This window comes from Anopheles merus, chromosome 2R (assembly GCF_017562075.2).
Source record: "Anopheles merus strain MAF chromosome 2R, AmerM5.1, whole genome shotgun sequence".
Taxonomy (NCBI): domain Eukaryota; kingdom Metazoa; phylum Arthropoda; class Insecta; order Diptera; family Culicidae; genus Anopheles; species Anopheles merus.
The window spans coordinates 17,909,726-17,932,891 of NC_054082.1; the positions used below are offsets into that span (position 1 = coordinate 17,909,726).

The 23,166-nt window shown below is 44.0% G+C and overlaps 3 protein-coding genes across 3 annotated transcripts; all 3 read left to right on the top strand.

The window, feature by feature from the left end:
- Positions 1-55: 55 nt before the first annotated feature.
- LOC121590095 (zinc finger protein 260-like) lies at positions 56-2,892 on the top strand. The gene is made up of 3 exons (XM_041909484.1): positions 56-333; positions 405-523; positions 595-2,892. Exons 1-3 carry the CDS (start codon positions 187-189, stop codon positions 2,384-2,386), a joined length of 2,058 nt encoding a protein of 685 aa, XP_041765418.1. The 5' UTR covers positions 56-186; the 3' UTR covers positions 2,387-2,892.
- Positions 2,893-7,979: 5,087 nt separating this feature from the next.
- LOC121590238 (general odorant-binding protein 69) lies at positions 7,980-8,672 on the top strand. The gene has a single exon (XM_041909721.1). The coding sequence runs from the start codon at positions 7,980-7,982 to the stop codon at positions 8,670-8,672; it is 693 nt and encodes a 230-aa protein (XP_041765655.1).
- A 5,416-nt stretch (positions 8,673-14,088) lies between these two features.
- Positions 14,089-15,206, top strand: LOC121588378 (brachyurin-like). Its single transcript, XM_041906235.1, has one exon. The coding sequence runs from the start codon at positions 14,100-14,102 to the stop codon at positions 15,075-15,077; it is 978 nt and encodes a 325-aa protein (XP_041762169.1). The 5' UTR covers positions 14,089-14,099; the 3' UTR covers positions 15,078-15,206.
- The last annotated feature ends 7,960 nt before the right edge of the window (positions 15,207-23,166 follow it).

Here is a 23,166-nt window from a genome sequence, read left to right on the forward strand (position 1 = left end):
CTGTCCAATATTTATATCTAGATCAGTTTATGTTCGGGTATATACATCTTGGTCCGTGCTGTCAAATCGATATTGTTGTTGTGACAGCTGCGAGCTTGTTGTTTTTATTCGCCAAACGCGAACAGCGTCCAAATTCTCCAAACTACCCGCATTATAACGCCGCGGACGTAATTTTCCCTGCCCAAAATGCCACCGGAAACTGGGCCAACGTACGAGCTATCGAACGGCACCTGCCGTTTGTGTTTAGAACACAAGGAAGAACTGATCCCTCTCGAATGCGCTCTGTCGGAAACGGAGCTTATCAACGTCATCGATTGCTTCCTCAAGATAGACGTGAGTACACGGCGAAATTGTTCCAGAGTTCCTGCAACATGAAAAGCTTTATTTGGTTGCTGTTTTTTTAGATCACCGACAATTGGCCGTTCCAGAACGTATGTGACGATTGTATCATGCAGGTTCGGTTGATAGAAAAATTACGCGCCCATTTCGATGAGAGAAATCGTATTTTCGATGTGCTATGGACGTACGTAAGCCAGATGAGTGGGTTCAGTTGGTTGCGTTTAATAACACAATCCCTTCCTTCATTTTCCACAGGCAATACAAACGAATACACATGCAAGCCGATGGGGCGGGTGGTAGTAGTAAAAAGAAATTGCCCAAGGCAGAGGAGAGCAACGTCAACTCTGGCTACGTCATCGAGGGAATGGTGATAGAGAAAACGGAAGTGGAGATACTGCCACCGGACATGTTGCTGAAGGCAGAGGCTGGAACTGAACAGTGTGGCGCCGCCATAAAACAGGAAGAGAACGAAGAAGAGGACCATCTGGTGGAGGAGCTGGTGTACGAGGAGCTAACGCTGGATGAAACGGAACTCGACGAGGGTGAGATCATAGAAGAGGATAAGGATACGCTGGAGGGCGAACATGAGGGCGCAATGGTAGAGGAACACATCATGGAACATGAGGAAGACGTGATTGCGGCAGGGGACGAATCGGACGACCAAATTGAGCACCAGCTGTACGAGATTGAAGACAGTGAGGATGGGGAGCAAAAACAGCAGCAGGAGCAACAGCAGGATGACTGTTATTACGACGAAACGGTCAGCCGATGCTACATCTGCATGGAAACGCTGGAATCGGAGTGCGTGCTGCAAGAGCACCTGGGGACGGTGCATCTTAAATTGCTCCCATTTCACTGCGACAAATGTTTGCAGTACTATCGCACAATCGACGAGGTAAACCAGCACCTGATCTCGCACGAGTATCCGTTCGTTTGCATGTACTGCCCGCGCAAGTACAGCTCCGAGCGGCAGCTGGAGAACCACAACAAAGACTGCAACACCTACCGGTGCCTGTACTGCCCGGCGGAGTTCGAGGTTCTGTCCCATCTGAACACACACAAGCGGCAACATGCGGCCCAGCTGCGGGGCAAGCTAAAGTGCAAGACTTGCGGCCGTCAGTTCACACAGTCGTCCCAGCTGAAGCGTCATCTACGGTCGGGAAGCTGTGCCGGCGTCAAGGAACGCGGACCAAAGCGCAAGTACATGCGTAGACAAGGGCAAGAAATTCCGACCTCCCCTAGAGGCGGCGACCAATGCAGCAAGGAGCCGCAGAACAAAAATCTACTCTACTGTCAGGTGTGCGATCGGAAGTTTGTCAGCAACTCCTATCTGGCGCGGCACTTCGAGCGGGACCATTCCGAGCTACGGTTTCCCCTGTTTCCCTGCGACGTCTGTACGAAGAAGTTTACCTCGTTCGAAAAGTCCGTCCTGCACCGACGGTATCACCGCCGGCAGCCAGCCATCAAACCGAAGGAGCTAAAGAAAGAAAAGAAGGAAACGGTGTGCAAAATCTGCGGCAAAGAGTTCCGCGTCGACCATCAGCTGCTGCGCCATCTGACGGAGGAGCATTCACTCTCGCTCGAGCTGTTCCAGTGCGACCAGTGTCCGCGCAAGTTCTCGACCGAGTTCAAGCTGCGCAAGCACCATTACAACAGCCACCGGGAGAACAAGACCCTGTACGTGTGCTCGCACTGCGGGCAGAAGTTCGAGAAGAAGCTGACGCTGAAGGACCACGAAACGAAGCACCTGGGTATGCCGGCCTATCGGTGCGCGGTGTGCGACAAGACGTTCATTCACAAGCACAGCCTGGACCGGCACGCGCTCGTGCACAGTGACGAGAAGCAGTTCGCGTGCGAGTTTTGCGCGAAAACGTTCAAGCGCAACACCACGCTGGTGATCCATCGGCGGATACACACCGGGGAGAAGCCGTACCAGTGCGAACCGTGCGGTATGCGGTTCATCGATTCCAGCACGCTGATCAAACACCGGCAGCGGGCGCACATGAAAGCGGAGTGCATGCCGTTGAAACAGGAACAAGGGCAGTAGATGCTTTACCTGCACGTACTGTATTGTGTTTGTAAAGCGCCATTCTTTACACCGCGATGGGACAAGACTAGATGATAATCTTAGGACAAGTGTATAGAAAATGAAAAGCGTTTGAATAAGAGTGAAGAGTGTACAACGAGCGAGCTGTGTGTCTTGGTTCGAGCTGGTTGTAGATGACATTCGAGATTGCTTTCACATTCCTTTAAATAGCCAAGCTTTTACTGGTCACATAATTCCCATTTTAATATAAAGCTCGCGCCAAGCGATACCAGAATTCCCTCAACTGCTTTAATATCATTGCATAAAAGATCGTGAAATTATTCCTATTTTAGCTACATATTAAGTCCATACATATTTCCTATGTTAAAAAGGGTTGGAACCTAAAACAATGCAGCAAACTGCGGCTGCATCTGGAGATACATAAGTCAATAAAATTCCATCAACTAACTGCTAAAATCCACAGAACGTTGATATCACGCGAGATACGAGATAAAGTAAATATGGAGGATATTAGTATTGCATCAGCCGAACGAAGGATACAACCGGTATTGGAGAGCTTGGCTACGAAGGCCAGCGTTTGTCGTGAGTCATACCCCACCAGGAGGGTCTCTGAGGACCAACGCAATTTACGCTAGTACGATCAAGTGAAAAAGGAACCTGTTGGGAAACCTCACCATGTTAACACGCCACTCGCAACCATGATTATTCCTTTGCCCGGTCTCAGTCTCCTGCCTTTTCCTAGCGAGCAATGCTCTAATGTTCAACGCGATCAGCCACGCACCACCTGGCGGCACGGTAAAAGGTGAACATTTTTCTCACCCTAATCGACCAATTTCACTCCCATCGCTTCCATTTAACGATAATACAAAGGAAACAACACAACAAAACCCCCCTGTTTTCGGTTAGTCGAGAAACGACTCGAAGCATAATTTATACCTCAAAGAAAATATACACCACTCCTCCCCCTCTGCTAGCCACGCTACGATTGCGAAAGCCCCCACCAGCGGAGGGATTTGGCGTCGACTTCGGTATCGGAATCGAAGCAAGCGCCAGCAAGGAAAAGCACACCGGCATGTTTGCAAACGGTGTAAGCGGGATGTTGCCGTGACTACCGACTACCCTCGCTTCCCCACCGACAAGCATATATATATTTATGCGCCCACAGGTAGAGTGGTGGTGCGCACGTGTGGCAGTGTGTGTGTGTGTGTAATCCGCCATTCGGGCATGATATTGCCCAGCACGACATAATAAATATTGTTGCTGAATATATTGAACAGCATTTGATCATGTATGTACATTTTGATGAGGTGTAGAAATGGGCCCATTGTGTGTGTGTGTGTGTCAGCTCTCGGAAGACATCGTTTTACATGTTTTTTTTGTTCTAAAACATAAGAAAATGAGTTTTTCCAAAACAAAGCACTCAGACGTTTGTAGTTTGTTGCAAGACACGTTTTTAGTGTTGGTGGTTAAGCTTTATAGCACAAGTTATTTACATCCAATTTATACACAAGACTTCCCTGCATGCCTTAACACGCAAGAAGAAGAAAAAAAAAACATTCAAACGACCCAAGATTCATTTCACTAATTTCTTTCCAGTGTCGCAATTTTCAACCACATTCTGCACCGCTTTCCTTCCACCAACAACCGCCCCGCAATGTTCCACCATTTCGATAATGGACACTAATTTGCAATCCACCACCCAGAAGGGTCGTCTACGTTATAGATTTTAGACATTTTCCAACAGTAAAAACCGATCATAAATTAAGATCCCATTTCGAAGGCGCCTTTTCATACATTCTGTACTGGCCTTTGTGCTGCAAGAAAGAAAGAAAGAAACCACAAACCACGGTTCCGGATTGTTCTCCCGGCGATCGGGAATAATGTCCCCAAAAAGCTCTCACCCCATGTGTGGTTTCATTACACGTATGAGCCAAGGCGGAGAAAATAAATTCCAATTTGCGACGAATGCATTAACACCGGCCGTAGCTGCCAAGTCGCTTTTTGCTGTAATACCTAAACCACTTTTTTAGCCATGATGTATGCTGAGCATCTTGCAGGGAGAGAGAGGGAGAGAGAGAGAGGAAGGGATAGAACCAAGACGGAAAAGTGTCCATCCCGAGTGCAGTGGTCCACGTGGTCAAGGGAATATCGGAATCAGAAGAAGCTACGCAAAACTCTTTCGAAAATGCTCGATGTGTGTCGGTGTGTTTGTGTCTGTTTAAATGTGCTTGAAAGTGTGTTTATAATTTAATTAAGTTTATTCATCCTCTCTCTCTCTCCCGTTGAATGGTTGCTGTCTAATAGCTTGCCCTTTTGCTTGTGCAAATGTCTGTTTGTTTTGCGCCGCCTCTTGCTTGCTTGCGCGCCATTTGATGGCGCAACGTTTTACGCGTGTGGCGGTTTGCGTGCGTGCGTGCGTGCGTGTGGTGTATGTGTTTTTCGGCGTGCCTAATTTGTTTGCCAAAAAACGGGGTAAGAGGTTGGGGCGCACGGAGGCGCTAGATTCTTCTAATGTGTTGTTGATGCAGATTTACGACACCCGGCACAGCGTAACGACCAAACACGCGACAATGCAACGCTGCGGGTGGGTGGTGGGCAGTTGTGAAGCAACCAACACACACCCCCCGTTTTCCTTATGCTCACCACTCACTTGGGTGAAAAACACTTGTTCTTGTTGTTCGATGGTGGTCGAGGTTTCGGTTAATTTAGCTTCAAGTCAACTTCCTCCCGTTCCTCTTGGTGACTTACTGGGCAGGAGCGTTTGCAGCATCCTCCGACACGTGACCGGCACGTGGCAAGTGGGAAGGTGTGAGAGGCGGCCCTTGTTTACAGGCGCCGGGCGGATTTAATGTGATCGGTGCATATCGCAGCACAGAGTGTAAGCGGTTGTTTACAAGTTTAGTTTACACCACTTTAATTATCCAATTAAAATGCTATACAAATCACAAATGGGGCGGATGCTAGGGGGGAAGGGTGTGGGAGTGAAATATGTTTGCCGTTTTGGTTGGTACTTGGTTCTGGTTGTTTGTGGGCGGTCTTGTTTTAAATGAAGTGTATTTGTTTCCTTTTTCGTTAAATTGAATTTCCTTTAATTAAATAATGTGCATACTGCTGAAAAGATACACTTAAGTACACTACTGTTCGTGTGAAATCATTTAAACATCGCTAGCCATCTAATTCCATTACTTTAGAAGGCTACAAACACTGCTGGAAACCGTTTAAATCAAAGTTATGCTGCACAATTGTGTGTTTGCCTTCTTTCGCCAGTGCATTTGCATCAATCATTACGCCCCGATCGCCCCCCATATGAATGCAAATCAATCGAAATGCCGACAGACCGATGCAATTAGATTGATGTGATGCAAACCACCCACCCGATCCTCCGCACCACCCACGCACCGACCCACTCACCCACTAATAGCAGTTGCATTTTCTAAAACGGAACCTTTCTCCACTCAACTCAACCTCCCCCCCAAATAAATGCGACAAATTTTGTGAAGCAGAAAAATGTCGACTTCAAACTACACTCCATCCTCTCCCCTCCCCCCCCCCTCCCACCGTTGTTCCACGACAACAACGACGCATTAGATTGTAGTTTGTGTGAGGCATCCCCCCATTGAAGGCCCCTGTTAGAGGGTGGCAAAACTATTTTTGATAAATTTAAATGATCAAACCATTTGTTTTAGTGCGAAAACCGAACCGGTGTTTAGTGCAGTGTGGCACAACCAAATTAGCCACCGTCAGCGCCCCTAGGAGGTGCCCCACCGGCGGTCGCTTCCCTCCCCTTTGCTATAGTAGTCCAAACTGAAGTTAGAGCAGCTAAAAATGGTTCAAAAAATGGAGAGAAAAAATACACAAATAACAACCACTTTTCGGTTCAGTTGTGTATCCCATGCCTGTGCCATGCCATGGCCCGTTGACCGGTAACAACTCCACGCCCAACGCCGTGTTTGTGTCGTTTGTCGGCCAAAGGTGAGATTCGGTGCCTTTTTTTGTTGTTCCTGCTGTACGACTACTACTACTACTACTAACACCGCTGATGCTGGTTGCTTGTATAATGAGTTTTATATTTCTTCGATTGCAAACGAACACAACGGTACGGGCCGCACCACTCGGAAACGGAACGGCTAAGCTACCTTTAATGCTGGTGATTAGAATAAATGATCCGAATGCTCTTACTGTCTGCTGATGATTACTATTGCAAAAGGTGCTGTTGCCATGTGCATTGCAAAAATGGAAGAGAAAAACACATAACTATGAAAAGGACGACTTTTTGAGGTTTTGAAAGATATGCTAATACAGTAGAACGTCGATTATCCGGGCAGCTCGGATACCGAGTGGATGCTGGTTTATCGATTTCCACGGATAATGGTTCAAGAATTGTCAAATTCATAAAAAAATATAAAATTTACTGCTTTTACTGAGAAATAACCTTAAACCAATCGAATTATCCGTCATAGAATATTTTCTGAGTCAGTAACAATACATTTAACAATTATTATGTATCAAAAATGAATTTTAAATATATCACTAGACTGTAGATAAACCCACAACAAATGTTTTTTGCGAAGCTGACCATCGTAGAAAATGTTCGCCACGATTGACCAACTGTCAAATTCATGCGCACGGTTAAGCCGCCCGCCGATTAATCCGTTCCCGGATAATCGACGTTCTACTGTACTGCCAATTGTTAGAGGTGTTTGTTGTGCTTAAATTTTTGTTTAAACATCTATATGTGTTTGGCTCATTTTCAGACAATTTTGTATTTCTTTCAGCTTTTGTGGATGATTATACACAGCAAGAATTTTATATTTATTTATTTTTGTAGTACACAGCAGTCCTCTATGGTCAATATATAACGCCATGTCCGTAATGAGTTTGAAGCGTTTAAACTGTACTCATATCGACCACTAACTGGATGTGTTTTATTGGAGTTTTTTAACTGAAAGTTCGCTAACTGGAATGATTCTCAGTTAAAAAACTCATAAATGTCAAAACATGAATCATCATGAATCTTACGAAGAGAAATTCATAGCAAATGTGCATTTTTCTCACAAATTTAACCTCCCAGTTAGCGGTCACCTACTGTACAGTTCCCAAGGTTTTGCTACATTTTCTAATAGTTTTTAGATTATTAACTCAATTGTTGTGTCTCAGTCATATTGGATCAATTAATCAGTCATCAATTAATGGCACTGATATGCCAGCCAGAGTACTCCAGATATTGGAGTTAATTAAATGTCAAAATAAGTAGATTTTGCTTCAGATTTACACATTTGAACATACAAAATGCTCATCTAAAGTGCTTTCAATTACTACTAAATTTGTCATGTTGTAAACACAATTCATTGCATTTCCAAATATAAATCATAAAGTGAGTGTTTCAAAGAATTACTATGAAGTAAATAACCCTGCCTCAAATGTTATCATATGATGCACGGTCTCCGGCGTTTGTTACCTTTCGTAGAAAACCCACAACGTCCCCTCCAAAAGTTGTGTTAGAATTCGCATATAAGAGTGCGTGCTGTGGCACCAACACACCACAGCCGTGTGTCTTGCTCTCATCAGCTTACTAAAAACGTGCGTTGTACGAATGGATCGTTTACTGTTGGTGCTTTTAGGCAGCGCTAGTTTACTGCTTACAGTGTACGGAATAAAACACCACATTCTGACCAAAAGCTGGTCCGAAGCACAGTCTGACTGTCTTCAGTATCTACGCATCGAATCACCCGGACGGTACCTTTCCCATCGATACCGGGACAATCAAGCGTTGAAGCAACTGATCTTCTGCATCATGCTCAACCTGCGCATCTACGATCCAACCCAGAACGTGTTGCGACTGGAAGCGATGGGGCAATTTTTCAACCCTGACAAAACTGACACACTGTACGTCAATCGAACGAATGCGTGTTTGCTGAGAGTGAAAGTTGCACCGCTTGTGGATAGTTCCGAAGATAGCCTGCCGTATAGTGGGGTGATGGAGACATTGTACGAGGTATTTCGATGTTTCTATCACTGCTACGGTAATATCAACACTAATGCCCCGAAACTGCCCCCAACTGTACTGGAGCTGGAACAGATACAGCAAGAGTGTGCTCGTATCATCGGTGTCTCGGAACGGTTGTTGGATGGTGGTTTACAGCTGAGGAGCCATCCACGGTACAGTGAGCTTTCGCGGTGTATCATGTTAAGAAGTGGAGAGTCTGTAGACTTTTTAACGCATCGCAGCAACTTCAGCAGAAGGTTCAAGTTGAACAAAACGTGGAAAATGATGCACTTCAAATAGGGTTATTAAAAACTTCATGTTATTCGATCCTGGGCAGGACTACTTAAGATTGGCCTTAATAATAACGATTAAGGCGAGTTGATGTCCCAATCGATCACAAGAGACCTAGAGCTGATTGAAGATCAGGTTTAGCGACAGCGTTCAGATGTAGCGTTCAGATGTCAGATTTAAATGTTATTACATGTTTGTTTAATAACACAATATTATTGCTTTGAATCGCTCTCTTTAGGATTTCTTCTCTATTGTTAATCATTTTGCTACACTGGATACAACATTGTTTTTGTAAGCTCCAGCTTTCGTGCATAATATTGAGTTTTGGTTTTTTGTGACAAATGTTGAGCTCAGCAACTTGTTCCTCAGCAGCAACTGTTCAGAGGAGGCAACAGCAGCAGGAAGATTCTGAAAAAATATATAAGAAGACACAAATAATTGGTACAAAAGATACGACATCTATATGAAACATTTTCCATCGATTAAAAGCAATGAGGGCGATCCAAAACGGAAGAAATAGGGACTAGTGATGGGTAAAGTTGGCAAAAATCCGAAGTCGACTCCGATCCGACTCCGATAAATTCGGAATTGACTCCGGAAGGTAGGTCCGCGCTGGATAATCCGGAGTCGTTCGGAATCGTCCGGAGTCGTCCGGAGTCGTCCGGAGTCGCCTGGAGTCGTCCGGAGTCGTCCGGAGTCATCGGAGTCGTTCGGAGTCGTCCGGAGTCGCCCGGAGTCGGAGTCGTTCGGAGTCGTTCGGAGTCGCCCGGAGTCATCGGATTTGTCCGGAGTCTTCCGGAGTCGTATAAATCCGGAGTACAGCCTGGACATTGCTCCTTGCGATAACATCCTGTTCCGTGTCGATAGAGCACGATCCTGCAGTCTAGCACTTCTCCAATTGTGATCATGTAAAATATGTTACCATTCCATGGATAGCCAGGTTTTGCTGTCAATACAGGATTCGAAATTACCTTAAAACATGGGTGAAAGTAGTGAAAACAGTGGAACCTATTTTACGCCACGAATAAGTTACAAATCCTCCACGAAAAAAAGTGTCAAAGTTTGATTAAACCAAGTATTAGCTTATTGGTACTTCTAATACAATAACGGCAATGAAATTGTGACTCAGATATTTGATTATTTTCCACCCATTTCTCAACCTAAATCTACGACTTCCAAACACCAGAAGAAGAAGTAAATAAACTGTTATAATAGCAAGCAGGTTATAAATGATGCGGACTGCAGAAGGAAAGCACCTCGTCCATCCGACGTGCTACCAAATGAAAGGGAAAAAAAGGAAAGAACGAACGGAAAAATGATAAATGTGTTTTAATTTCATAATTGGCACGATTCATATTTCGCTGACGGAAGTCACCAAATATCGTTCCGTACGTTCCGTTCCTCCATCTTCCTGTCCCTGGCGAGCCCTGGAAATGCACGGGGTAAAGAAAAAAAAAAAAAACACTTCCTCACCCAAAACTTTCAAACACTTATCGAACGAAAAAAACCAAATAAAACGCCAAATGGAGTGGTGCTAGGGCAGGGGCGCGCTGGGGAACGAACGCCACCGTACACTCCGCCACACTACGGCGAATGTAATGAAGAATTATCGTAGATCAAGCATCCATTTCCGAAGGTTTGGCGAAGAAAGGTGAGGTGGGAAACTGGTGGGACAAATAAGATTTGCCAAGGAAAAATGTACCGCCACCATTGTGACCGTCCGACTTTCCGACTGCTACCCCGCGATCGAAGAAATGGCGGCAAATGAAAATTGCACCAAAGCGAAATCAATTCCATCAATTGACAGTTTGGCAGCGGCCGTTTTGTTGCCCTCCACTTGCCCTTCCAGCTACGCAGGAGGCCACTGCCAAGAGTGGTGGTGGAAAAGTCAATTCCAAATGAAACTTTGCCCTAGTGTTTCGAGTGGGGGGGAGGGGTGGAAATGATCGCGGGCCAGAGTGGCATGTCATTTTTCTTGTGCAGCAGCAATTGTACGTCGTCGTCGCCGTGCCGGAAAAGAACCCGGAATGGAGTTCGAAATCGAAAATCGAATTTGAATAATGGACGAAAGTGGCCTTTTGATTGGTAAGGCGCAGCACCAGCACCAGCAGCACTAGCAACTCAAAATGGTGGAGAATGGCACAACGATCAAGTCCGGGGAGGGAAAACGCCTTGCAAACGCCAATGTCGCAAGTAGGTACGCCATTCGGTGGCCCATTGGTACGAAGCAAAACGATGGGTCATTATTGGATGATAAATTATGAATACAGGCAAATACATTAGCGTTTGAAAAACAGATTTTCCCGATATTATGTTTTACCCCAGCGTGGTGGTGGGGTGGCTCAGGGGTGGAACCGGAGGTATCGTCGTTTGTTTTCGATACACACACACTGCTCCAGGCCTACTATTGGGCTGTTATTTTTGCTCACTGACGTCTTAGCGGAGGGGCTGGACTTCTTGTGCTACTTGGATCATAGAAAGCTCAAACAGAGCAAAAACAAAAAGCCACGAGAAAATTATTTGTGCTTTGTGTGTAGTGTTTAGTGCTTGCAGCAGGGGGTGGCAAGGGATTTCGTTTTTTTTTTTTTGTCTCTTTGCAATTCATCCAGCCGGCGTCCACCGTGGTGCTGTTCGTCGACTGTTTTAATTTTCATTTCCTTGTCAAGTAGCACGAAAGAGGGAGACACTGTTCCTGACAAATGGCGTTGGCAGGTTTGGAGTGTGTTTTTTTTCCTTTTCATTCTTCACTCTTCTTAGACACTTTTTTCTTATCACAATCACTGGCGGTAGTGATTTCTTTTTTAATAACATTTTTTTCCTTATTGCTTGCCTCAGGATGTTCAGTTTCTTATGGTTTTTTTTTCTCTCTCCCTTTTCCAGCAACTCGCCATAGGCTGGTGACAGTTCTTTTTTTTCCAGTTCCCCACGGTGTTGGTGTGACACCAACTGATTGTGAGTGGCAGGTGGGGAGAGGTAAAGTTTCGTTTTGCGCCCACCGTAATCTTTCCGCTGGTCAGCAAACCGGGAGGAGGAGGCAGTGTAATGTGGACGTTATTTGTTTCATTTCGTGCCTTCCTTTAGCAAGCAAAGCGACACGGCACCGAGCTGTCCGGGCCGGGCGCGGAATCAGAACGGACATTTTAATTAACGATTGTACTTTGATTAATTAAAAAAATATGCTAATCCGTATGTTAACGCCAAACTGGGCTACAAGGTGGGAAGAAATCACGGTGGGATTGGTTGGGAACTACTTGTAACTTACTTACTTTCTTTCTTGGTTGTTTGCGCTGAGATTTTAACCTGCAGAGAGACTTTTTGGGGGGGTTTTATTGTTACTTTACTTACCCTCACCCATCCCCGCTGATACCCTTGCCACCCAGTGCCGCGCGTGTGAATATTAATTCGTATTATAGGTTTGGCATGTGTTGCATGAAAAATTGAGCACCGGCCGAACTGCAATCGCTTTGGCCTGTGAGCGCGCACACCCTCGGCTGGCGCATTACACACTACTTCAGTGCACCGATTTCGTTCTGCCCAGCCAGCCAGCCAGGTCTCGATTGTTGCAAAATAAATGTGTGTAAAAGTGGTGTAAGTTTTGTGTGCGAAATTTAAATAAATTTTACGACCCACCGCGTGTTGTGTGTGTGTGCGCGCGCGCCCTCGTGGCAGACGGTGGGTTTCGTTGCGCGAAATAGTAGTGGAAACTGCGATTGAAACACGGCCCGGGTGCAGGCGAAAGTTAATCGAATGGGCGGTAAAAATTGAATGAGCAAGGTCACGCATTAGAAATTTATTTTCCTGTGCGCGTGGAAATAGGGAGCGCTACGAATTCGGGCCTGCCGAAGTAGGGAAATCAATAACTTTGGGTTGGAAGATGTAAAATTGCAGTTTCAAATTTTGACTTCCCTATCATGGCGCGGGATAGGCAGGCAAGCAAATGGTGTATGTGTAGTGATAAATAAATCAGATCATCGATGATGATAGCGCGATGGAATGGGCTGGACGGAGGGCTATTTCATGCAGATGGTGCAACGATTCATAATAATTCACTAGCTTATCTTGCGCCACAGATGGGTGGGTAGGTGCACATGGACGGGGACGGGAGGGTTTTGTCGTGTGGGAATGATTTTCCAATGGCACGCCGCTATTCGGTTACGGGTGTAAATGTATGGACGAGATGAAGCGATTTGGTAGGTTTGCAGTTTCTGGAGGAAAAGCTCGAATTCATACTGGGTAAAAAATGTTGGTTCATTACTTTGAAGGGAATAATCGCCAGTAATGGTTTCAGATACCATACAAAAATAAGGCTTAGAATCTTTTTTTTAAATACAGTTAACAACATTCGGTTCTCTTTTATGAATGAAAATGGTTAGATTGATCATTTCTTATATCATTATTTTACAAAACTAAAAATGAGACAACATGGCAGCATTACGTCTCGGTGGAAATACGAATTATTATGTGACTTATTACGATTTTTTTTGGTTTTCTGACTAACCTCATTTTAAAATGTTTATTTAACCATTTTAAGATCACCAACAGCATAGTATCGGGATCTTAGCGAGGAACAAGTGAAGACAGTCGTCAATTCGGGTCCCTTAACAACATGCTCGTCATGGGTTCAATAGCTGTATATGGACCGTCCTCCGTAGCAAGGGCTTGACTTATCCGGCTACGTGGTACTTAATAAGTCCAATGGCGGATTATGTATATCGGGGGCCCTGGGCGGTAAGACTAGTTGAGGCTCCCTGTAGTGGTAAATGGTGAGCCGGGGGAGGGAAAATGAATCGCCAGCGTCAGGGCCCCAACGTCCATCCTTTCGGGGCCCTTGTCGCTAGTACTCTGTCGCTCTCTCTATTTTTATACATACTGCATACTACAGACTAGCGATCTACGGGGCCCCTAAATCGACGAGGCCCCAGGCGGCCGCCTAGTCCGCCTACCGTTAGATCCGCTGCTGAAGAGGTCTTAAAAACATGAATAGGCCAGCTTGATCGCACAGGTCGTCGCGTTAATAAGAAGTTACGGCTATCACAGACTGTTCTACACCATTCTCCGGGGAGCTCTTATCAATCTCATGGGGAATGCCCCCAGTATGACACCCTGTACCATTGGAATTTCCATCGGAACTGGATTTTTATCATTCCTATTGCCTACTGGCACGCGCTTACAGGTTTTATTTTGGTCTTTCCATCAATCTTCTATTCCAGACGTTTTTTCCCAAAAAGGCATTCCCCAATAGTATCAAAAAGTTGTCTTCCTTTGATTTAACGCTCTTATCAGGGGTGTGGGGGTATCGTCTTATCGCACGTGACTTTTCTGGTGGGCAATTTTGAGCGAATCTTTATCGCAAACCCCAAGCGATAAGCAATGTTTTGGTATAAAAGCACACCTTCACCGATTTGTTGGTTGTATCAGTCTTTGAGTTAGCAATCCATGCGGAACAACCAATTCCTTTGCCGAGCAAAGATGAAGTGTGCAATTTCACTCACAATGGTAGGGCTTCTGGCACTGCTACACGGTGTCTCGCCACTACCCACTATCTCGTCCTCCTCCTACGAAATCGATTGGTCCCAGGTGCGTCCGATCGAGGAATTCGATCACATCAAAGCTCACCTCCGCACACCAATCACGACGCAAAACGCACCCAACCGTCGCATCGTCAACGGGCAGGAAGCTCGCCCCGGTCAGTTCCCCTACCAGGTGGCGCTGCTCGGACAGTTCAACGCAGGTATTGGGCTGTGCGGTGCATCGATCATTACCCAGCGCTACGTCCTTACGGCGGCACACTGTGTCTACACCGGAGTCGATGCCAGTGCACCCGTGGCCAACGGTACCGCCATTCTGGGTGCCCACAATCGGATGATCGAGGAACCGTCCCAGCAGCGCATCACGTTCAGCTCGAGCGGCGTTATTGGCCATCCCGGATACGATCTGTTCGACGTGCGCAATGACATCGCGGTGGTGCGGCTGGACGAACTGATCGTGTACACCGATCGGATTCAACCGATCCGTCTACCGAGCCGTTCCGATACACGTACCTTTGCCGGGCTGATGGGTACCGTGTCCGGGTACGGTATATACTCGACCGCTAATCCGGGGCTTTCGGATGTGCTGAATTACGTGCTGAATCCTGTCATGACCAACGCAGACTGTCGGGCTGGATGGAGTGGTTTGGAGTGGCTGATCGAGGCCCAGAACATCTGCCAGTCGGGTGATGGTGGTCGGGCGGCCTGTAACAGCGATTCCGGCGGCCCACTGACGGTGCAGGACAGCGGGGAAAGCTTGCAGGTGGGAGTCGTTTCCTTCGGTTCGTCGGGCGGTTGTGACAATGGCGTACCGACGGTGTTTGCACGCGTTACCTACTATCTGGAGTGGATCGAGGCGAACTCGGACTTTACCCCGGATGTGTGAAGTGAAGGATCGTTAAAACAAATGTTATTAGTACATAAGCTTTAAAAGTCTACAATAACTTATAGGATCTATCTTAGCAAAATAAAGCAAAAATATTCCAATATAGCAGCACTATTTGTAAAAAGGAATTAAATTTAACGTACACATTATTTTACTATTATATTACCTTTTCAACTTTATGCAATACTAAAGTAACTCCTTCAACAGATCTCTAAAGATGTTCCGCGAGTTTTCTCTATTTCGAACAGAAGTTATATGTATCTTGGTGTGTTAGAAGCCTGTATTAATCACTCATTCGCATTTACACAACACCGGGAAAGGTACTACAGAAGGCCACCAAATAAAGTACGTCAAGTTGTATGTTTTCATGACTCAAAAGGCGTACAGATCACATCATCAGACACTGAAGAGGTGTCTCAAAATATCCTGCTATCCTAGTGGACTGCTAATGTGAGTGTAGTCGTTGAATATCTATAATCAGGTATATTCCAACATTACATCAGGCATTGCTGCATCACATCATATCTTACTTCATATTTCAGTTCTTAAGATAAACGAAGTTCTATATTTAGAAAATTTCTGTGATTTTTTTTTAACTAAGTTGGCTTTTCTAAGGACTCATGCTCTTGTGACTCTTAAGTCAACATATTCGTACAGCTTGTACTGCTCGTAATTGTAGGGGCTTTTTTTGTTTGTCCTTTGACACACATGCGAACCAAAAATATTCCTACGAACTTTCCTCTCGATCTCGATTAAGCTTCTTCTTCTTCTTCTTTTTGGCACAACAACCGCTGGCGGTCAAGGCCTGCCTGTACCCACTGGTGAAGTGGGGGCTTGGCTTTCAGTGACTTATTGTTACCATAGCAGGATAGTCAGTCCTACGTATGGGGGCACGGTCTATTCGGGGCTTGAACCCATGACGGGCATGTTGTTAAGTCGTTCGAGTTGACGACTGTACCACCAGACCGGCCCCTCGATTAAGCTATTTTAGTCATATTTTACCAGGACCGATGTTTCTCAGCCGAGTATGTTAGTGCTGGTATAGGCTTTAGTTTTATGCGTTACATGTTAAAACTTGAATGCCCATCCTAGGTTAAATTCTAGCTATTACTCTCCAAAACGTAACGCAAGCGTAATGGACTGACTATCTGCATCGAGAAATGCTACTGTGTGTCAAGGAACGCTGCTTCAAGGAACGTCTCCGGCTTTTGCTGTGGCCGCAGTGAATTGCGATGCAAATCTTGTTCTTGTTATGTATTTTTTTAATGAACTGTTACATCTTAATTAGGCCATACGGCCCGTTGAAGATTAATAATAAATAAATAATAATAATAATAAAACGTATCAACGCTTCTTCTACTGAACAAATGACGCTTAAATGGAATAGATTTTGAAAATGGGTTAAGTCAGTTAATTAAAATCTTATGTAAGTTAATTACAATCTTATGTTAAGTTTATGTTAGTTAATTACACACAAGTACAAAGAGAGTGTGATGCTGTAATTGATATATACTCCGGTGCTTAATACATTTGAACAACCCATTTATATGACAAATCTCTAAACTCATTTCTATTAAAATGTGTAAAACCTCAAACATCTTACCGATCAATAAAAACGATCCGCCCCTAAAAGGGTAGAACTTTGCCGAAACACATCAGTGCCGATCTAGCGTACCCTTCATATAACGAACATCTCCCGGGGTAGGGTGTCCAAACAATCCTCCGATTCCCGTTTGCACTGTTCAAAAATCGCGCATCCATTTCCACCTTCCACTTCCATTTCCCGCTCCAACCGTTTTGGCTGCTGGGAAAATACGGCACAATCATGACAACAGCTTCATCGGTCATAAAATCGTCGTATACAATCACCTTTAACCGTTTCCAATATGGCAATTTCGCCTTTTGCGAGGCTCCGTTCCGGCAATCGGCGTGACCGCAACCGGCCGCCCCTGGGAAGGGTGTTCATATAAAGGTGTATTCTTTGATCGGCCCACAGTTTTTTACCGTTTACCACCCAAAAGAGGTGCTCTTATTGCGACAGGACCTCTTTCGTGTGTGTGTGTGTTATCCTTTTCCGATGCGCAAAAAAAGGACCATTTGCTACAGTTCAGTAGCACTGGTATTCATTTTGGGGAAGGATTGTTTGTCACAGCCTAATCCAGCCCCTTTCCCTGGCCGGTGGTTTCAGGTGTGCAGGGCATGCCTTAATATTCCGATGTGAGGCAATCATAATAACAATAACAGCCACCGCGTTCCACCCTATCATTGATTGCTTTTGCGCTGCAGTCGAACAGGAACGTCGAACTGGTCGGCCTTTCCTTTCGTTTCCATTTGCCGTTTATTTTTGTTGGGGCCAGGCGGTTTTGCAAGGACAAAATTGTATGCGTTCCACTGTGGCATGCGATGTTGGCACTGGCAGGATCGTTGCAAACGATCGAAGATGAAGATCCGCACTCCCAACAAGCGATTGTGGCAAACCAGCGGGAAAAACGCACAGGATGCGTGTGTAGGTATTTGCTGCTGTCATTTTTGTGGCACCGTGGCACAAAAAACAGCTCGGTGGGAGCTGAATTCAAATGGCAGTTTTTATTGCCACCGACACCACAGGCCGGGTGGTGTGTTTTTCATGCAACAGCCACATAAAAGTGGATGCGGTTTTTTGATGTTTTTGGCGATGCGCATTTTTTTACGACGCTTGCAAAACGCGCCCTCGATTCGCCGCGGTACACACGGGTACCGGGCTCCCTATCAATGGTCATAGTTTCGCTGTCGTAAAACCGATTGTTCTGCCCGTGGCGAGGAGTGGGCGAGCACGGGGCCAAGCAGCAGGGCAAACAGCCAGGAACGGCAAGAAGCGAAACATTTTCTAAGAGTCACATGATGAAGCTATAAAAAGAAAGTGTTGTGGAGTGTTTTTTTTGTGTTGTTTTTGAAATAATAATTTTGTTATGATTTCTGCACTGCTTTCGTTGTCCTTTTTTTTAGCACGAATCAGCGGAAAAATAGGGTAAATATAATCCACCTAAAGCTTTTTCTTTGTTATGTTTGTTGGATCGAATATGTGTTGCAGTTGGAATGGAGCAAAAAAAAAAAAATCAAACAAACAACCAAGCTTTGTCTTTGATTACCTTCAAACTTTGAATAACTTTGAGCTTCGGCTCGATTTACTTCATGTATCGTCGTGCCCTTCTCTCTAATCCATGCTCGGTATCAGTACGGACAATCGCAGGTGATTTTGATTTTCGATAGCTTTTGATAGCTTTGTTCCACAAAATGGTCTCCGTGCAGCGAATGAGCAACGAATGTGGCTCACAAAAACTCTTCCCAAACCCGCAATGGTGGCAAAACAAATCGATGCCAGCAGAATGTGGAACGGGAAGTGTGGTAAGGGTAGTATAAAAATATTGGAGTTGGAAAAACATACTCTCCCCACTCGCGGCGATCGGAAGGATCTAACTGGCAGAGACAAACGGGGGACAAATTGATAGCGTAAAGGCGCACTGCCGGATGCGGTGGCGGTTTATGGCGTGGCAGCATCCAGTTGCCAGTACACACAGTGGCACACGTGCTGGGACAGTAAAAAAAGTGGTGGATACACCTTTATTACCATATTTTCCAGATTTCCAATTATTGGTGCTTGTTGTCCGATCGGAAAATAAAGGAAAGCGGCCGTTGGTGATACTACTGCTGCTGCTGTTGCTGCTGGAGGAGGATATGGAAAGGATTTAATCGAAGCAAAGCCCGAACCAAATCACTGCAAAGGTTTGGGTCGGGGAAAAGAGGGCTGAAGTGGTGGATCAATGCATAGTGATCGGTATCGTATGAGTACACAAAAACCATCATGGATCGAAGATAGTATGCTTGGTGGAAGGAATTGGAGGATTTGATAAAGCGTATAAATACAGTGTCTTTATGTGGCGCTTTTTTGTAGTTCCTGTGGTAGTGCAATATGGTTTTTGAATTGTAAAATTTGACTAATAGAAAATAAATCAATTTTAATTGAATCTATGGACTTGTGTCTACTATGGAAAAGGAAAATGTAGTTTGATTTTTATAAACCTTTTGCTTTTCGCATGGATTTTTTGCTAGTCTCTAACACTCACTAAAAAGAACAACGGAAGAATTGTCACTTTTAGAGGTAATTTGCGGTTTGGGAGATGGCAGTAGTAATCAATTCACTCAACCTCTCTGAATAAAAATGTAAAACATTATAAAATATAAAATGAGCAGGGAAAAATGGTATAGAAATTTGATTTTATTGCTATCATTGGAGCTAGTTGAATTGCAGAAATTACATGAAAACATTGATTTTAGTACTCAAATTATCTCAGTATTAGATGTGTCGAGTTTTCCTACATGTTTTTAGCTTTTTATAAAGATTTTGACATCTTCTCCATAACATGGTCCTGATACTTATATAGAAAAAATAAGCTGAAGTATCAACTTATCATGCTATGAATGATCATGCTGTTGGATAGATTCCCTAGTATGTTTGTATGATACCTAATTTAATTCCAATCTGTTAATCCTATCATCTTTTGGGAAGATTACATTAATAGGTCCAGCAACTGAGTAAGATGACAGTCAGTCAGTCAGTCAGTCAGTCAGTCAGGCAGTCAGTCTGTCAGTCAGTTCTATGCTTAATCCAATGGCGTAAAGTAGTATGGTGACTAACATCTGGCCAAAGCGCTTCGTCGTACTGTATGTATCCCATAATTAATTGAGACGTTCAGGCAACTATGCCAGATCTTAGAAAAGATGTAAATCAATTCAATCAAAACCGATTGTATCGATTGTAATTGGAATTGTAATCGATTGTAATTCAAAAATAGAAAAGATGTGATTCAATTGTTGCAAAAGGATCATTCAGTATAAAAGTAGAAAAAATAGAAACATGCGCACGGTGGGTGAAGAAGTTTCTATGTTGTGTATAGTTTTTCCCCGAGTTACGCGAATAATATGTTTCCAAGGCATTCGCGCAAGTTGGATTTTCACGTAAGTCAAATATCACATTTCTTTCGCCAAAATATAGTTGTTCAATAGTTTTTTTTTAATTAAATTTTGTACTTGTATGCACTTACAGTAAAGGATTAACATGCGTGGAGGCTTAGGTACGTACTGCTTAATCAGTTCCTGTGCATTTGAATTAGTGTTTTATTGGTTTTTTTTAAATAAAATTGGTGTTTCTTTGTTATTTCAGACTTATAGGTGATTTTAAAATATTACCAATAATCCAAATAGGACCAATAAGGTATATGGAACTGAATAAATAAATGAAATAAAGAAATAACAATTTATAATCGCTACAGTTCTTATAGTCTTAGATATTCGTACACGAGTAAATAATTTTAAACAGATTGAAAGAATAATTGTTTCAGAACAATAGTTAGTATCAGACACAAAACAAAGCCAATGAAAAGTATTACACAATATTTTCCGATGTTCAATGAAATTTATCAAATTATCATACTTTTAAATGTTTGTTCTCAAGATTAATCACACAGCCAGCACAGCTCTTTCGGTGACTTTTGACTCTCCAATCCGTTGCTCTCCTTCCATTGGTAGTACAATAATTAGAGCACCAATTGACAGTAACGACCCTTTAGTTGCCCGTAATAATGGTGGCGCTAGAATCATCCGCATCCGAAACAGCCGAAACCAGTACCAGGTACCACCACTCAGCGGTGGTGATTTATGGCGCACTTAAAAAAGAAGTTGCAGCTTCCAAGCGCTAAACACTGACCATTTCGCTTACCCAGGGACAACATAATTGACCATTGAAAAATGTGCTTCGATACCAAAACCGTATCGAAAGTATACGCGGTAAAGGAAACAGCAACAGCAGCAGCGTTACCAAAACTGAAACCGGAAAGGTATGTTAGAAGCTACAGATTGCAAAAAGGGATTCACCGTCAGACCCTAGTCAGCCGACCATCGGAGCGAATCCTTCCATCCAGTGTCTGCCCGGTAACTTGGTGACGGTATCAGTATCGGTAGCATTCGGTTCCTCGTAGCTTTTGTTGATCTTTTGTTGGCGACTCTTCCTTACCGGCCAGGTAAGGATAATGCACCCCGAGGGGTGCGGTGTCCCCTAGGGGTTGCCGGTTGAGCTTTTTCTCTTTCATGTCAATTGAATCCGGATGCGAATGGTTTATTTTTGCTGCCTTAGGGCATCATCATCATTTCGGGAACAATGCACGGCGGAAGGCCAACAGGGAACACCAGGGGAGGGTTCACTAAACGGTTTGCGCACTTCGCTTAAAATGGGAGCAATAATAATTTTTCACTCTAGTGTCACTTATTTGTAGCAATTAAATGTCCATAAATAACACCAATTAATCTATTATCCGGTGGGTAATGGGGATGCCGGTGAGTGTGCATGAGAACAGCACTCGGGACAGGGAAATGTGTGGAACAGTGACTGTATTAGGTAGGGTCGTCGACGAATCTGACTGGGACTGCTGGCAACCTTGGATGGGTAATAATTGGCGGCAAAAGACTATATTGCGTGCGTTTGAGTTGACAAGGCAAGGAAATGGAAGCCAGGAATGCGCCAATGCCATCATCAGGGCATGATGGAAGATTGTCCCCGAGGGAATTAAGCTGGAGGAAGATGTAAAGTCAATTGCAGCTGTAAAAATAAGCTTGTGCATTCTAAATGGATCTTTTGGTGTATGCAGTGTGCAGGAAAAAAGAGCTTGTGTATACGTGAATGGCATTGTGAAACGTTTAATGTTATCACAACAGCAAAAAAACTAAACCACTAACACTAAAACGTGGCGCATGAATAGCCATTCCTCTACCGTTGTTGTAAGTTGCCGGTAGAACCGGTTGATTGAATAGGAAGAGGCGTCATCCTTCTAGGGATAGGGTTGGAAGATCATAAATTATGTCACGAACTATTCTCAGCGAGTTCATTTCAATTGTTTGAAGATGGTAGATTTGCTTATAACTAGAGTGAGAGTGCTAGCCAGTGTTAAAAGGAGAGTTAATTAGGTGTTTTATTTAAATCGGTTTTAATGAGAATACTAGCTTCACTGATTTAATTTGTTTTAACAAATAATGTTAAACTCGCTCAATATTTTGTCATAATTAAATTGCTTTAATATAAACTTCTGTTATATATTTGTTATTAACAATGGCACACAATAAAAGGTACATGGAAGAAATATAAAGTGCAAAATAAAAATCGAAACAAAGTTCTTTAACAACCCTATAATTATAATTTTCAATTAAATTCAATAAATAATTAAACATTATTTATCACCTCTACCAACAATTAACCTTTTTGATGAGTCTCTTTTGCTTGCATCACGTCTCGACTATTGAGCAAAATGCAACACACACACACGCAACAACTGAGCACCGAAAGAGAAACCCCACGCCGACAGGGATTGTCTGATGAGGCGTAGAAAATTTTAGCTGAATATTATAGACTCCCTAAGCGCGGTACGAGTTCGGTACTCGATCGGGTATGAAAAAGGGTCCTACGTGTGTCTGTGCGCCCGCGTGTGTGTGTGTTTGTGAGAAAGCAATGGAACGGAAATGAACACACAGGTTTGTGAGGTGTTGTTTGTTTGTAAAAGCTGAATCGTTCATCCAAAATCAGGTCCGGAATGTGTGACTACAATGGTAAAATCGCTTTGAAGGGACGTCGTAAAAGTCAATCGTTCTTACAGGCATGATGAAATGAATGAAATCCCACATAACGCAAACAATGGCATATTGAGGACCCAGCAAAGAGCGGACAAAAGGTGTATTGTTAGCGGGTGCGAATGGGACACTGCAATAAAATCAATCTGTAATTATTTAGGAAATATATTGATAGTTACGTAAATGCAAGCAAAACGGCCTGGTCGTTTTTAATGAATATTTAAAAAAAGTAAAACATGTAAGTTTAACAGTGTAACAATAATTTTAAAAGGACCGTCATAGTCTCTTAAAGGTTAGTAAATTTTATTAAAAATTGCACAAAATTATTTACAGTAAACTTCCAAAAAGGACACAAACTTTTCTGTACCTTTCTCGCTGCATCCTCTTCCAGCATAACGCCGAACAAAAGCGAACCGGATATCCGTTTGCCGCTGGT